Below are 12,428 nucleotides of genomic sequence, written 5' to 3'. Positions count from 1 at the left end.
CCTGTCAAACTGCATGCACTTGGAATGAAAATATTCAACAACCTTAAAATGTGTAAGGTTTTATTTTTAAAATCCGTTTGCAGGTAACATTAGGGACAGGGAGGGGATGGAGCAAAAACGAAAAGCTGGGATGTATTTCAAGTGATCGGAAAGACAAGTTGAGTGGCATTTTCATTTAGAAGTATATGGCCTTCAAACAGTCGTTTGGGTTTTTTTTGCACTGATGTTCCTTTCTATTCTTTTTTAAGGGCATTAGAAGACGTATTTCAAATGCATATTAAAAGTAAGAGGCATAACCTTGATGAGGTGAGCAAAAAATGTCTATTATTAAATACTCTGTCACCTCCAGTAGAAATGTTGTATATCAATGCTGAGCAACAATTTATGGCAGATTGACTACTACGCAATTTAAATACAAGGCGAGGAGAAACTACTACAAAAGTAGTAGGAAGAGTGTTTTCCATGGAGGACTGGTAAAGAGAGATTTTTCTGTAAGTTTTTATGTATTACTCTAATAAGGTTTCTAAAAGACAGATAACATACTTAGCATGCAGAATGGCTTTAAGTACAGAAAACCTGCTTACAAAGAATGTTTGTTGCTGCACTTTTTTGCTGTGACTGCTATTTTCTGGAGTAGATCAGCAAGAGAAACTTGTAGGCTGTGACTACATCCAGTAAGAACACCTTGGTTTTTAATAGCTTGCTTTTAGGAGTTTTGTCACTAGAGCAGAATATAAAACTCGTAAGTTAAACATTAAGACTTCTCATGTGCTGCCTGCTGAGAATTATACACCTCAAAATGTTTATCAGAAAATCTCACATGCTGAGAGGGACATTTCCTATAGAGAGATGATAGGAAATGCCAGGCACAAATACACAGCCACAGTCATATCTCTCTCCTCTGCTAGTCTGTCATCTTATCTAGGATGAGCCAAAGCACCTCTGCCTGTTTTAATCCAGATCTTAGAGCCCTCACCTGAGAGCAGGGTTTATAATTGCTTTTTGAAAAATCTGAAAGAACACACTATTTTCCTTTTTAAAGTCATTCACAGATGGGATGGTATTAGTGGTGTCATCATTGTTTATGCTGTTATCCCAGATTGGCTGAAGCATTTTCCCGTGAAATGGGAGAGGCAGATTCCAATGCCGTTGCCAGACTGGGGAGACCCAAATCCAACATCACAGATCATGAGCAGATGACTCAACTGATCTTTTGAAGTAGTTCCTCTAGGTTAAGTAATAGGAGAAAAATGGGAGACAATAGCACAACAAGCTGAGGTTGCAGCACTCACTTGAAAGGCACTAGGTTTTCCTCCTTCCCAATAACTGTAAAATATAAATTCTTTCTTCTTTACAGTCTCTGTATTAAAGAAAAAAAAAGGAAAGAAACAAAGAACATTCCTGAGGGCCTGGAACAGAATCTGAGTGCTGCAGAGCACGCGAGAGTTTAGTCACAGTCTTCAATTTGCATTGCCTGCCAACTGCTTGTCAAAGGGCTCCTGCCCAGTGCATAGGGCTTGAGTCATGCGGCTCTTTTGCCCCACATTTCTCCCATGTCCTGCAGGGAGTGAGGTTGCCAATTCTAGCCTTGAGAGGGGTTTAATGCTCGCATCCTCCTCTAGATCTGACTTGAAGAGCCTCTATACGAGAAGGCGTTTTATTTGGTCTGATGATCCAGAGGATTCACAGTCAGGGATTTTTTACCTTGCATTCTAAAGCTCATACTGCTGCAGCAGATTGAGGTGGGAGCATTTCTGAGGAACTGGCATAGTGTGGCTTTTAAATGGGCTACCTTTGCTTATTTGTTTCTGCAAATTTGTAATGCTACCATTCAGTATTGTACTTTATCCAACACTAGGCATGGGGGAGTTATGCATATGCTTTCCACAATGAATAAATGACAGTCAAAGGAATTATAAAATAATTAGAATGCCAAAGGTTACTTTGTCTTTCACAGTGACAGAATTAGGAGAGTTGGGTATTTGGTGTCTCTTTAAATGCTGGGCTGAGTGACAGTCAGTAGGTAGCAAGAGTGTTTGAGGAACTATCTGAGCTGAAATTAGTGAGTTTTAAAGTCAGTTTTGTGGAAAAAAAAAAAAATCAAGAGCAGAACCTCAATTTGAGAGGATATGTAATTTACATCTGACTAGAGGATGCTGGGCATATTTCTAAAGTCAACTCCTGCAAGGCTCTGACTTCCTTAGAGATAGAGCTGAGAATCCTTTAATAGGAGACTGAAGGTACTTGGTTCCTTCTTCGAGATGGCTCCCAGCACTTCCAGAAGGATGAGGTTGTAAACAGTAGTGGATTTTGACTATATCCTGTTGTGACATGTTAGATATATAGCAATGTATTGTTCTGCACCTGAGTAGTGCTTAAGTCTGGTGTTTTCCTCTGTAAAAATACTGACTGAAGACTTTGAAGAAACTCAGAAAAGATTAATAAAATTAATTAATGCAGAACAGACTTAAAGGATTTTTTTAAACCACATACTTACATGTTTAGTCATGCAATGATAAAAGGAAAAAAACCAAACTGTCTCTATATATTAGAAGGATGTAGCATGTACAGGAGAAAGAATCATTCTTTGGAAAGATCACATGAGAAACGTAAGCATAACCTACACCAGGAAAAACTTATAGGCAATGACATTCATTAGAACAGGCACAGTTCCCACAAGAGAAGTAATGGAAGCTGAATTGCTTCGAGACTTTTAGAAGTGAATTGGCCAGTGGATGGAAAGGCATTCCATAGTGAGTGGACTTTTTGCCCTACAAAAATATTTTTGTCTTTTAGTTTCTTGTCTTCAAACCAAACTCTTTTTATCCACTGTCATTGTTTTCTGGACCAGACAGACAAAATAAGAAGATGGAAACGTTTATGAAGGTCTTTGCAGTGTTTTTTTACCCATGCTGGATACTTGCCAACTTGTTGTTTGGGTACTTGCTATACAAAACCAATGCCTCTGTCCAATTTCCTGCTGGCCTCTACTCCAGCAGAGTGTCTGAGACCTGTTCTCTAAAACAACAGGTCTACTGCCAGTGCATGCATTGGGAGGATGGTTAAATCCAACTGCATTGCCTGACTCACTGTCCACATCTGGCCATGCATCAGCCAAGCAATCCCCATTGCTTACCAAGGAACTTGCAGCTGTAGCCTCTTTTCCAGCTTTGAGAAAAAGGGTAGCACTGTCGCTCTTCCATGCACTCAATGTAATGTTACATGTGGACTGAGGAATAGAAAAAGTGATGAATTGCTTAATTTAGTTAGACAAAAAAAAAAAAAAAGATAGTAGCTGCATAGCAGGGAAGGAGAAAGTGAAGAAAGAATACAGGAAAAACATGGATTTAAACATGGATTTAAAATTTTAAAGTTCTTTTTAAAATGACTAGCACCTTCCCCCTTGATGTTATTTCTTTATGTACCTACATGACATAGTTATTGATGTAAAGTGGGGGCACAGAGGGTAGTTGTTTCACTGGACTCCAGCCCGAGGCAATTTTCAATCTGGTTCATCAAGGTATGTCTGAGGAGCAATTTTCTTTGCTTTAGAACATACGATTTCAAAGTGTGCCCAAGAGAAAGCACACACCACTCCTCCCACCAAGATTTATTTTTTTTGTTCACACTGTTTTACTACCTCTGCAGTCTGCAGTCTGTGGTCTGCTTAGAAACCTTCAGCTGATGGTGCTTTTCACCTACCTACCCTGGAGATTCAAACATTCCTTTATGTTTTAGAACTACATTTTTTTTCCTAGCACGTTTGTTAGGAAACTGGAGAGTTTTACTAACAAATTTTCAGAGTGAACAGGTTCCTTGATTTTCTGTAGTAATGAAATGGTCTCCACTCAGAAAAGCTTATAGAAGGTTTTTTTTTTATCTAGCCACTTGCTCAAAACCAACATCAGGCAGTTTTATACCTTTAAAAATGCGAGGATGACACTTCATCTGCACAATAGTGGTCTCAAAACCTGATCCATACTCAGATACAATCCAAGAAGCTGTCAATTCCATGAAAAATATTTCCTTAAAAAGAAAAAAAATACTCATTTCTTGCTAAAAAGTACAGGTAAAAAAAGTACCTCTTAGAATCCAGGAAGAGTGGAAAAAATGTCCCTGGGCTTGAAATAGCCACTGAAATGGGTCTGTAAGTGCATCATTTCAGGAAATTGATGGGAAACTAACACAGCACCTGCAGGAGTGTGGGATCTGATGTCCTTCTGTTTTCCAGTGAGCAAACTGTTCCAAATAACTTATTTCCTGGAATTTTATCATTTAAAGCCAAAAGCTCCTGAAGATACAAAGTAATACCTTACACTTGTTTTATGCCTTTGCTTTTAGGAGGATCATAAAATGTTCCTTCTCAAAAAAAATGCAGTATAAAGGCACCAGAAGATTTACCTCAGGTGAGGGGGAGGTGGAAGACAGCTCATAAAAGGCATCCAGCAGTGTTTCCAAACACTTCAGGACAGGAACACAGAACAGCATAGGCATCTGAATGCCACAGTGGTGTGGAAGCTGAAAGGCCATCTTACTCAACCAAACAAAATTACTTGCTTTGATTACTGTGTGAATATAGCCTCAGTGATGAGTCCTGGCAGCAAGTGCCATAGGGTCTTCCATAGCCAGTAGTGGAAAGGTCTATTTTTAAATTTCTAAGGCAGAAAAATCCTTTTTTTACGTACCACGTGCCAGTACTATCCTCAGTCACACTGAAGCAGACACGGGAGAAAGCAACCTCTGCTTATCTCTTTCCCCCACATGTTCTTTGCCCTTCCCTTTTTCAAGTGCCATACCCTTTCTACTTAGGCCATCACATCTCATGGGATTGCCTTAGGAGGAGATATATCAGCAGACAAGTGTGGTTTAGGATGCTAATGCAATAATTACTGGCTTAATCATCAAAGAGAATAAGCAATTTACCAACAGTCCCTTTCAGCATTGTGCACTGTTACCATTTAAATACAGATTTCTGTAATGTACCATAATTAGATACTATGCATGGGAAAGTTTTAAAAGTAAACCAGTAAAAATGAAAATGACTGTTCTGAGATGAGCACAGGACCCAAGTTTATTCTTCTCACAACAGAAAATGTCAGTGAACTGGTATGTGGAAACTTTTTTCCAAACCAGTACTGACCCAGTGGCCCCATCGCAGATAGAAGGGGAAATGTCTTGTGAAACAAGTTCTCTTCTGCATAAGACTTAAAGTAGGAATCTTCCATTTTGACAAGGTGGTATGGCTAATATTTTTAGAGATTCCAGCATGAATAGCTTAATTTCAGTTTCTTAAGTTACTTCTGAAGTTTCAATTGGACATACTCATTTCACTGCCTGCTCTGGCAGTATATACTGCATAGCTGAGTACACCGAAGTGTTGCTCCAGCTCTTCCCATTTCAAATGCACATTCGACTGTGTGTGTACAGTGGCAAATACAATTTTTTTCAAGTGTACAGGTATCTGTCTATGTAAACCAGGGTTTCCATACATGAAAACAATTGGAAAATATAGACAGATGAGTATCACTAAACATGGTCGATCTCACAGGCACAGGACATGCATACAATAGAATCTTTGTGTCTGAGTAGCTGACAGCTTTCACTACTTTAGCCACTGAAACCAAGCCTAACCCAGACCATGCTTTAGTTACATGTCAGCAAGATCTAGAGGGGAAAAGGGAGGAAAAGGTGACACTCACATAGTAAAAACACAGGATTAAATCTGCTGGCTCAGCACTATGCAGGCCTGGCCACAAGCCTCAGCCTTTCAGTCCTCAGCCTTCCATAGACTTGACCATACTGGATTTTTCCTTTTTCTTGAAGTTTCACTTTAGCAGTCAACTCAGCAAAACAGAACACGTAATATATAAAATTACTTTATAATATTTACAAAGAGCAGCCTTGTGGATAGGTTTTAATAACTTTTAGATTAGTTCAGAAATTATTATAAGAATCACTTTAGAACCATGGAGGAAGTTTTAAAGTTGCTCTTTTCACTGTTCTCGGGCATTTCTTAATGTCTATCAAGGCCATAAACTTCTCAAAAGAAAAAGAAATCACTTGATATTGAAGACTGCAAATCTCATCTGTCAGTTTAACGAGCACGTGCACAGAGAAATCCATTGGATCTCTACCACAAGGAGTTTAGATACTTTCTGAACACCAGTATGCTGAGCTAGATAAGTGATTCTTTTTAAAGCATTGGACATTGTGTGTTTCTAGCTTACGGAGAGTGGATTATCCGTAGTCCTTAGTACGTTTCAACAAGAACTAATTTTCTGTTAAAGTGCTTAAGATTGAATGCCCATTGTAATCACCTTCAAATTGAACTTAAGTCTTAAGATTTTCCCAGTAAATTCTTCAGAATCTGCAGAACAGCTTTTAACTCCACACAGCCTTTTTCTATTTCTACATGACAGCTTCTAGACTCCATTTTGTGTCATGAATACCCACAGGTTGTCTTGCACAGAACAAAAAGAGGCCACTGTGATTATCATCTCTTAATAAAGCAAATTCCATGGGGATGCTCTAGTAATCCTAATTGATTAACTTATCACCCATTTTCCAGCTGATTCATTCTTACTGTAATATTAGTATTTTTTTCAGTCTCAATGAAGTCAAACCATACTGATCAGGCATTTTCAGGCTACTGAGCAATCATCTGCCATTCAGAATCTACTCTTGTGTTTTTCAAGATAGTAAGCAGTGAAAAAGTTCACCTAACTAGCTGGAATTCAAGCTGCAGACTGCATATTTCATCACTGTTTTCCTTTCTTCCATTATGATTATACTGGATCACTGCTGTATTAGCTCAAGCAGTCTTGGCTCTTTGTAAGGCTGAAATAGATAAACACATAGGTCATAGGAGACCATAAAAAAAAAAAAAAAAGAGATTGTTTTGCTTCAATGAATTGTGGAACTTCAAGACAGTTAGTGTCTTACCTCTGAGGAACCTGTGCACATGGTAGGCATAACCTTAGACTATATTATTATAGTCTTATAGTCTATACTGTCTATATAGTCCTAGGCTATGATTTAGTAGCAGTCTACCACATTACTCTTACAAAGAAAAGGTAAATTTGCTGCTACCTTATGCAATGTGTTTCATGGAGCTGCTGGTCTATGGTAGCTTACTGCATGCAGGCTCTTATCTTCCCATGGGCACTTACGACAGAAAAGGTCACACCAAGGGAAGGGGGATAAAGGTCTGAGCCAAACACCTTCAGTTACCTTCAGGCAGCACAGATGCCTGAAGACATTTCCGTACAGGCACAGAAGTACCCCCTGGATGTTGCTCAAGCATTGCTAGTGCTGTAATAGCTGCAATCTTGTAAAGCAGCACTCGCTTCTAACTCTATGTAGTACTTAGCATAGATGGAAACTGCACTTGCAATGTTAAAACTAAACTCTTCACTGCAAAACAAGAATGTTCCTGTGACATGTTGTGACTCCTGACTAACTCACTCTCATGCTGTTACTGCAGGAGTGTTAGAGGCACATGGCTTTTTACCATGGTCAGTTGAACAATCTTCTCAAATGACCAGCTGTGTTTTGCTTACCTACACTCACTGCAGTTTTGGTTTGGCACTGGATTGCTTTTCACCACCTCTTCTGCAGTCTTAGCTCTGTGCATCTTCCTAGCACGGGATGTATTTTCCAGGGGTATTTAGCTATAAGAGAGAGAATCTGAAATGCAAAATTCCTTGCAAATGAAAGATAAAATCTCTGAGACTACATGAGCAAGCTAGAAGAAATAAAATGAATGAGATAGTGGGGACAAAAGTGAAACACTTACTTAACTGAAACTTCATTTCAGTCTTTTTCTCCAGTTAATTAAGTATTGAGGAAAATGGATGTAGAAAGCACATTTTAAAGCAATCAAGTACTGCCAGAAATCAAACCTGCAATTTGAAAAGAGAACAACACTGCTCTCTGGCATCTGACGAAATAAGATATTTGACAGGGAACAATATGTGCAGTACTGGTTAATTGAGAGGCGAGGAGAAGAATAATCATAGCTGCATTACTGAATTTATAGAAGTATCTCCAGTGTACTACAGGGACGATGCAAATTTGTGGAATCCTCCTGCCTGCGACAGCAAGCCAGCAATTGCTTACATTGCCATCAACATTTTTACAATGTACTATAGGCAGCAATGCAGAAATAGCAACTGTGGTGGCTGAAACTGGGAGACTTGCCTTTAAAATGTTTGTAATCCCACACTTTCATCTGCTGGTGAAGAGATATGGAACGAGAAACAAGCAGGGGAGAAATCTTCATGGAAGTTTGCTCTGTCCACAGCATCCTTTGTTAGACCTGTGTAACCCTTTACCAGTTCCCATGCTATGGGATATGGTTCTTCCAACATCAGTCCTACAACAGGTTAGGTTGACTGTGTGTTTTCAAAGTGTCTGCATTAGAGCAAAGATAAGACTTCAGTTTGCCCCCTTTTTAATTCCAAGCTGTAGCCAAACACAGTGTGAACTCTACCCATGAACCAATCTACATTTTGGAAGCTCTGGAAGAACTTTCAAGGCTCTATTCTCTTTCCTGCAGTTGACTGATCACTAACTTTCCATTTTTTCCATGGACTTTTTAGCACATTAAACTGATGCTTACAACACAGGCAGCATGCTGCTGTGTCAAAGAAGCCAGTAATGGGAATTGAGACACCTGAACAAACCCACCATATGGTACCCTTTCCCATTCATACTAAAAACACTATTTACAGGTTTATGCAGTTAATGAGATTGTTATTTAGTTTCTTTGATATAACCCAATACTTCCACATAAAACAGCCTGTCTTAGCAGATTTGTTGATCTGAAGATAGTATCAGGAGCCAGACACCAAGCACTTAAATAAAAAAAAGAGGTAAAAGAGCAGTTGACCAAGTTAAACAAGGAGTTAAGGAAGTAGGTGATCTGGAAATCACAAACCAGATTCTTTCCTTTTGTAATTACTCACAAGAAACTGACAAGAAAAAAAACCCAAAAGGATAAAGTGTCAGTCATCTCTGTTACTACTTTTAGCCTCCATAATCTGAATCTAAGTTAATTAAAAAGGATCCAAACTGTGCTCCTCAGGAAAATTAAAATCTTCAATCACACAGTGCTAGAGAATGACTAAAGCCACACATATATTTAAAAATCAAGAACAGTACTGAAAACACACTATTTTTGGCATGGGGTCAAAAGAATACAGAACATTTCCCTTTCTCTATAGTGAAAAAAATCAAAGTAGTAATTAATAATTCATTAGTAATTAATAATTTCCCATTTGTTTTTCCCTTGTTCTGCCTCTCAAAAAAAATAATAATTAAAAAAAATCAGTTATCTGATGTGGATACCCAGACTTAGTGAAAAAGGCAATCTTCCTTCACAATATCAGATGCATTTACACTGTATTATTTCATGTGGCACTCAGTAGGCCTTCTAAATAAAGGAACCTTGAAACACTACCCAGGGCTGAGAGTAGGTTCTCACTAGGCTTTCATCTGTTTAATTTATGAAGCACAGTGGCAGAAAAGCAAAATACAGAAAGCTGCTGATTTTTCTGTGCACCCATCAATCATCCATGAATTCACCTAAGTATTTCAATAGCTAAATTGCGACTAGAGATCATGATTTGTCTGCTGTTAAAACAGCTTCCAGGAAGGCAAATAAAACAATGCAAAAAGCTACACAGATGTAGTTATTTTATAGCTACATCCTCTTTCTCTATGCTCCATAGTTTCTGAACTCAACACTGAAATAAGTGCTTGGGTGTGTCTGCAAGGGTATCAGAGAACATGCACAGACACATATATATGTAACAGAGGAGATATGTCTATCTCCTGTCAGTAGAACTATAGATGTACCATTCATATTTTAAGCAAATCCACAACATTGCTTTTGAATACTGCTATTGCAATCTGCTGTCACAGTAGTCCACCATGTATTCAGTTGTCAACATTTTAAAAAAGTTAAAACAGTTGTTTTTCAATTACTGTTTTCTATAGAAAATTGCTGGCAGCCTAATTGTAATTTGTGGATATTTAGGATAAGGGGGCGAAAGCAGAGGGAGATGGACTCATTTTAAGGGTTTGTCAGCTGAAATCCCAAATAGCAGGAACAAGGATCAGGCAGCTGAAACCAGTTCTGGGACAAATTCAGAGTGTTCTCACCACAGAGGTGGCCCCTGGGCCATGGAGTGACACTATTTACTTTCCCTACTGTATAGAGTGTTTACATTGTTCAGCTATGTTTCCCCATCTAAAAGGAACTCAACATATTACGAAAAAAATCCTTATTAGATGCATGTTGCACTTTTGTCTGTCATCACACCTTCAAGGTTTTAGGGCACTATAGGATTATTGTCCAACATGCATGCCTGAGACTAGACAGATTTGGATTCACCGCAGCTCCAGCTGGTATTTTTCTTCCTCTATTTAAAGTATATTAATTTACATCAATTGTAGGGCACATCAACAAAATTAGTAAGCTAGATAGCAAGAACGTTTTTCTTCTTTCAGCTCCATCCTTCGCTCCCACCAGTCATTACTGGACTGGCAGACTCTTCCAAGTTACCCTGCTGTGAGCCAACAAACATTAGTGATGGCAGCACTGTGCCCAAGAGTGGAACTGCAATGCAATGCAGAACACCTTCTGGAAGCTGATGCTTCAGAAAGTAGCACAGGCCCGCATTCAATAAATGACATTTCTTCCTACTACGGATTAATTATGAAAAAATTTGTACTCTACCCAAATGGCAGTTGATTAGACTGGGCTATGTCATAGGAAGCAGAGGGCTGTCTCGGGCTGCTGCTGCTGTGCTGTTCCTGTGCTCAAAGGTTGGGAAACTCCTGAGGATCTCTGTGGTGGAGCGGGTTGCAAGAAGTCAGGGCAGAATCTGACCCGGGAGCATTTTAGAGTCTAACATACGAGAGATCAGTTCAAACATTGGCCCTCAATAAGAATCCTGAAAGTGCAACAGCCAAACAAATCTTTTTTGTTTTCCTTTCATTACTAGGTAAAAAGGAAACAAATAGTTCAAAGTCTGAAGGAAGAGCTGAACATCACAAACCAACCAGACCCTTCCATCAGCTGTAAGAGCACATGGCAAAAGGAAACCAGAATTCCTGCAACGTGCTTTTAACCTACCACTTTGGGCATTTCAGAGAGCATTCAAAATTACTTAGGACAACAAATGAGATTTTACACCAATTACAACGTAAACCTTGGGCAAACAGGAAAATGAATGAAGGAGATCCAGCTAATGCATCTTTCTGTGATGTAACACAGTAATCGCTATGGCAACAGTCAGGTTAACATGCTAAGAACAATACACAGCATTTTACAGGGATTTTCACAATTGGAATAGAAAGCCAGGTACAAGTGTCCTTTCACTCATTACAGATAGCTGACGCTGACAAAACATGTCCTGTGCAATCCTCTTACTAGGAATTCTGATGAGGCATTTTTATTTTTTCCTACTGCACACTTAATTTACAGATAGGTTGGAAAGTAACTTTTTGATACAGCTTTCAAAACCCTACATGAATTGTGACCTTGAGTCTCATCAGTTTACAATAGGATGCAGAATATTAAGTCCCATTTTCAATTGATTTAGGTATTAATCTAAGTAACTTAAGATCTCTTGAAAATCTTAACCTATATTAGTGCATACGCCAAAAAGCTAGGATTAGGTAGTACTACTACAATACATAGTAGTTACCGAAGAATAACAGGCATTGTAATCTTTCAAAATGTGAACATTTCACTTATCAAAATCCAAAGGCTTATAAAATACAAACATGGCCAAGTTGGAAAATATGTAATTACTAAAGCCCCAATCCTTTCTATTTACTTACTTCATTTTAACATTGTTGTTTAAATTTGTCTGGTTAAGATTAGATGGCTTTCTAAAGATAGATGTTTTTTCCACACTCTTCTCCAAGCGGGACACTTTTCAAGGCATCAGATTAAAATAGAAAAACAATGACTGGGGTAAAAAAAACCCACACCAGTTCTTTTTTTTTTGTTTTTCTACTGTATGCTACCAATGCATTTTCACACCCATGCCTCTACCTCAAGAGAGTTAATTTTTTAAAAAATTGCTACACTTCCACACATGATCCCTAAATAATTTGAAGATACAAAACCTTATCTGAAATGATTTAACTTTTATGAGCAGCTTTTCTGGTATACTGACACAAGCTGAGGCAATCAAAATGTGTCCTTTAAGATGGGCTTCTGTCAGTCTCCCTGGAAGATGCCTCTAGGCATAGTGCCACAAGGATTGTTTTAATTACCTAAGACTTGAGTTAACAAACAACTACAGATGTTTAAGAAAAAGGCACAACATCTACTGATCTGACCCCAACCATAGGTATATCTAGGTACTGAAGGATAAGCTTGTATATAAAGTTTTTGTTCATTTTAACTATAT

General features: G+C 38.5%; 1 protein-coding gene across 1 annotated transcript in view; it reads left to right on the top strand.

Annotated features, from left to right (window-relative positions):
- LOC114818721 (spermatogenesis-associated protein 7 homolog) overlaps positions 1-11,135 on the top strand; it is a 16,934-nt gene extending 5,799 nt beyond the window's left edge. The window contains 2 exon segments of the mRNA XM_029085788.1: positions 249-306; positions 11,010-11,135. Of these exon segments, the coding sequence (XP_028941621.1) occupies positions 249-306; positions 11,010-11,135 (184 nt within the window).
- Positions 11,136-12,428: the final 1,293 nt, after the last annotated feature.

This window comes from Antrostomus carolinensis, unplaced genomic scaffold, assembly GCF_000700745.2.
Source record: "Antrostomus carolinensis isolate BGI_N321 unplaced genomic scaffold, ASM70074v2 scaffold17917, whole genome shotgun sequence".
Taxonomy (NCBI): Eukaryota; Metazoa; Chordata; class Aves; order Caprimulgiformes; family Caprimulgidae; genus Antrostomus; species Antrostomus carolinensis.
This window is presented reverse-complemented; position numbering and strand designations above follow the sequence as displayed.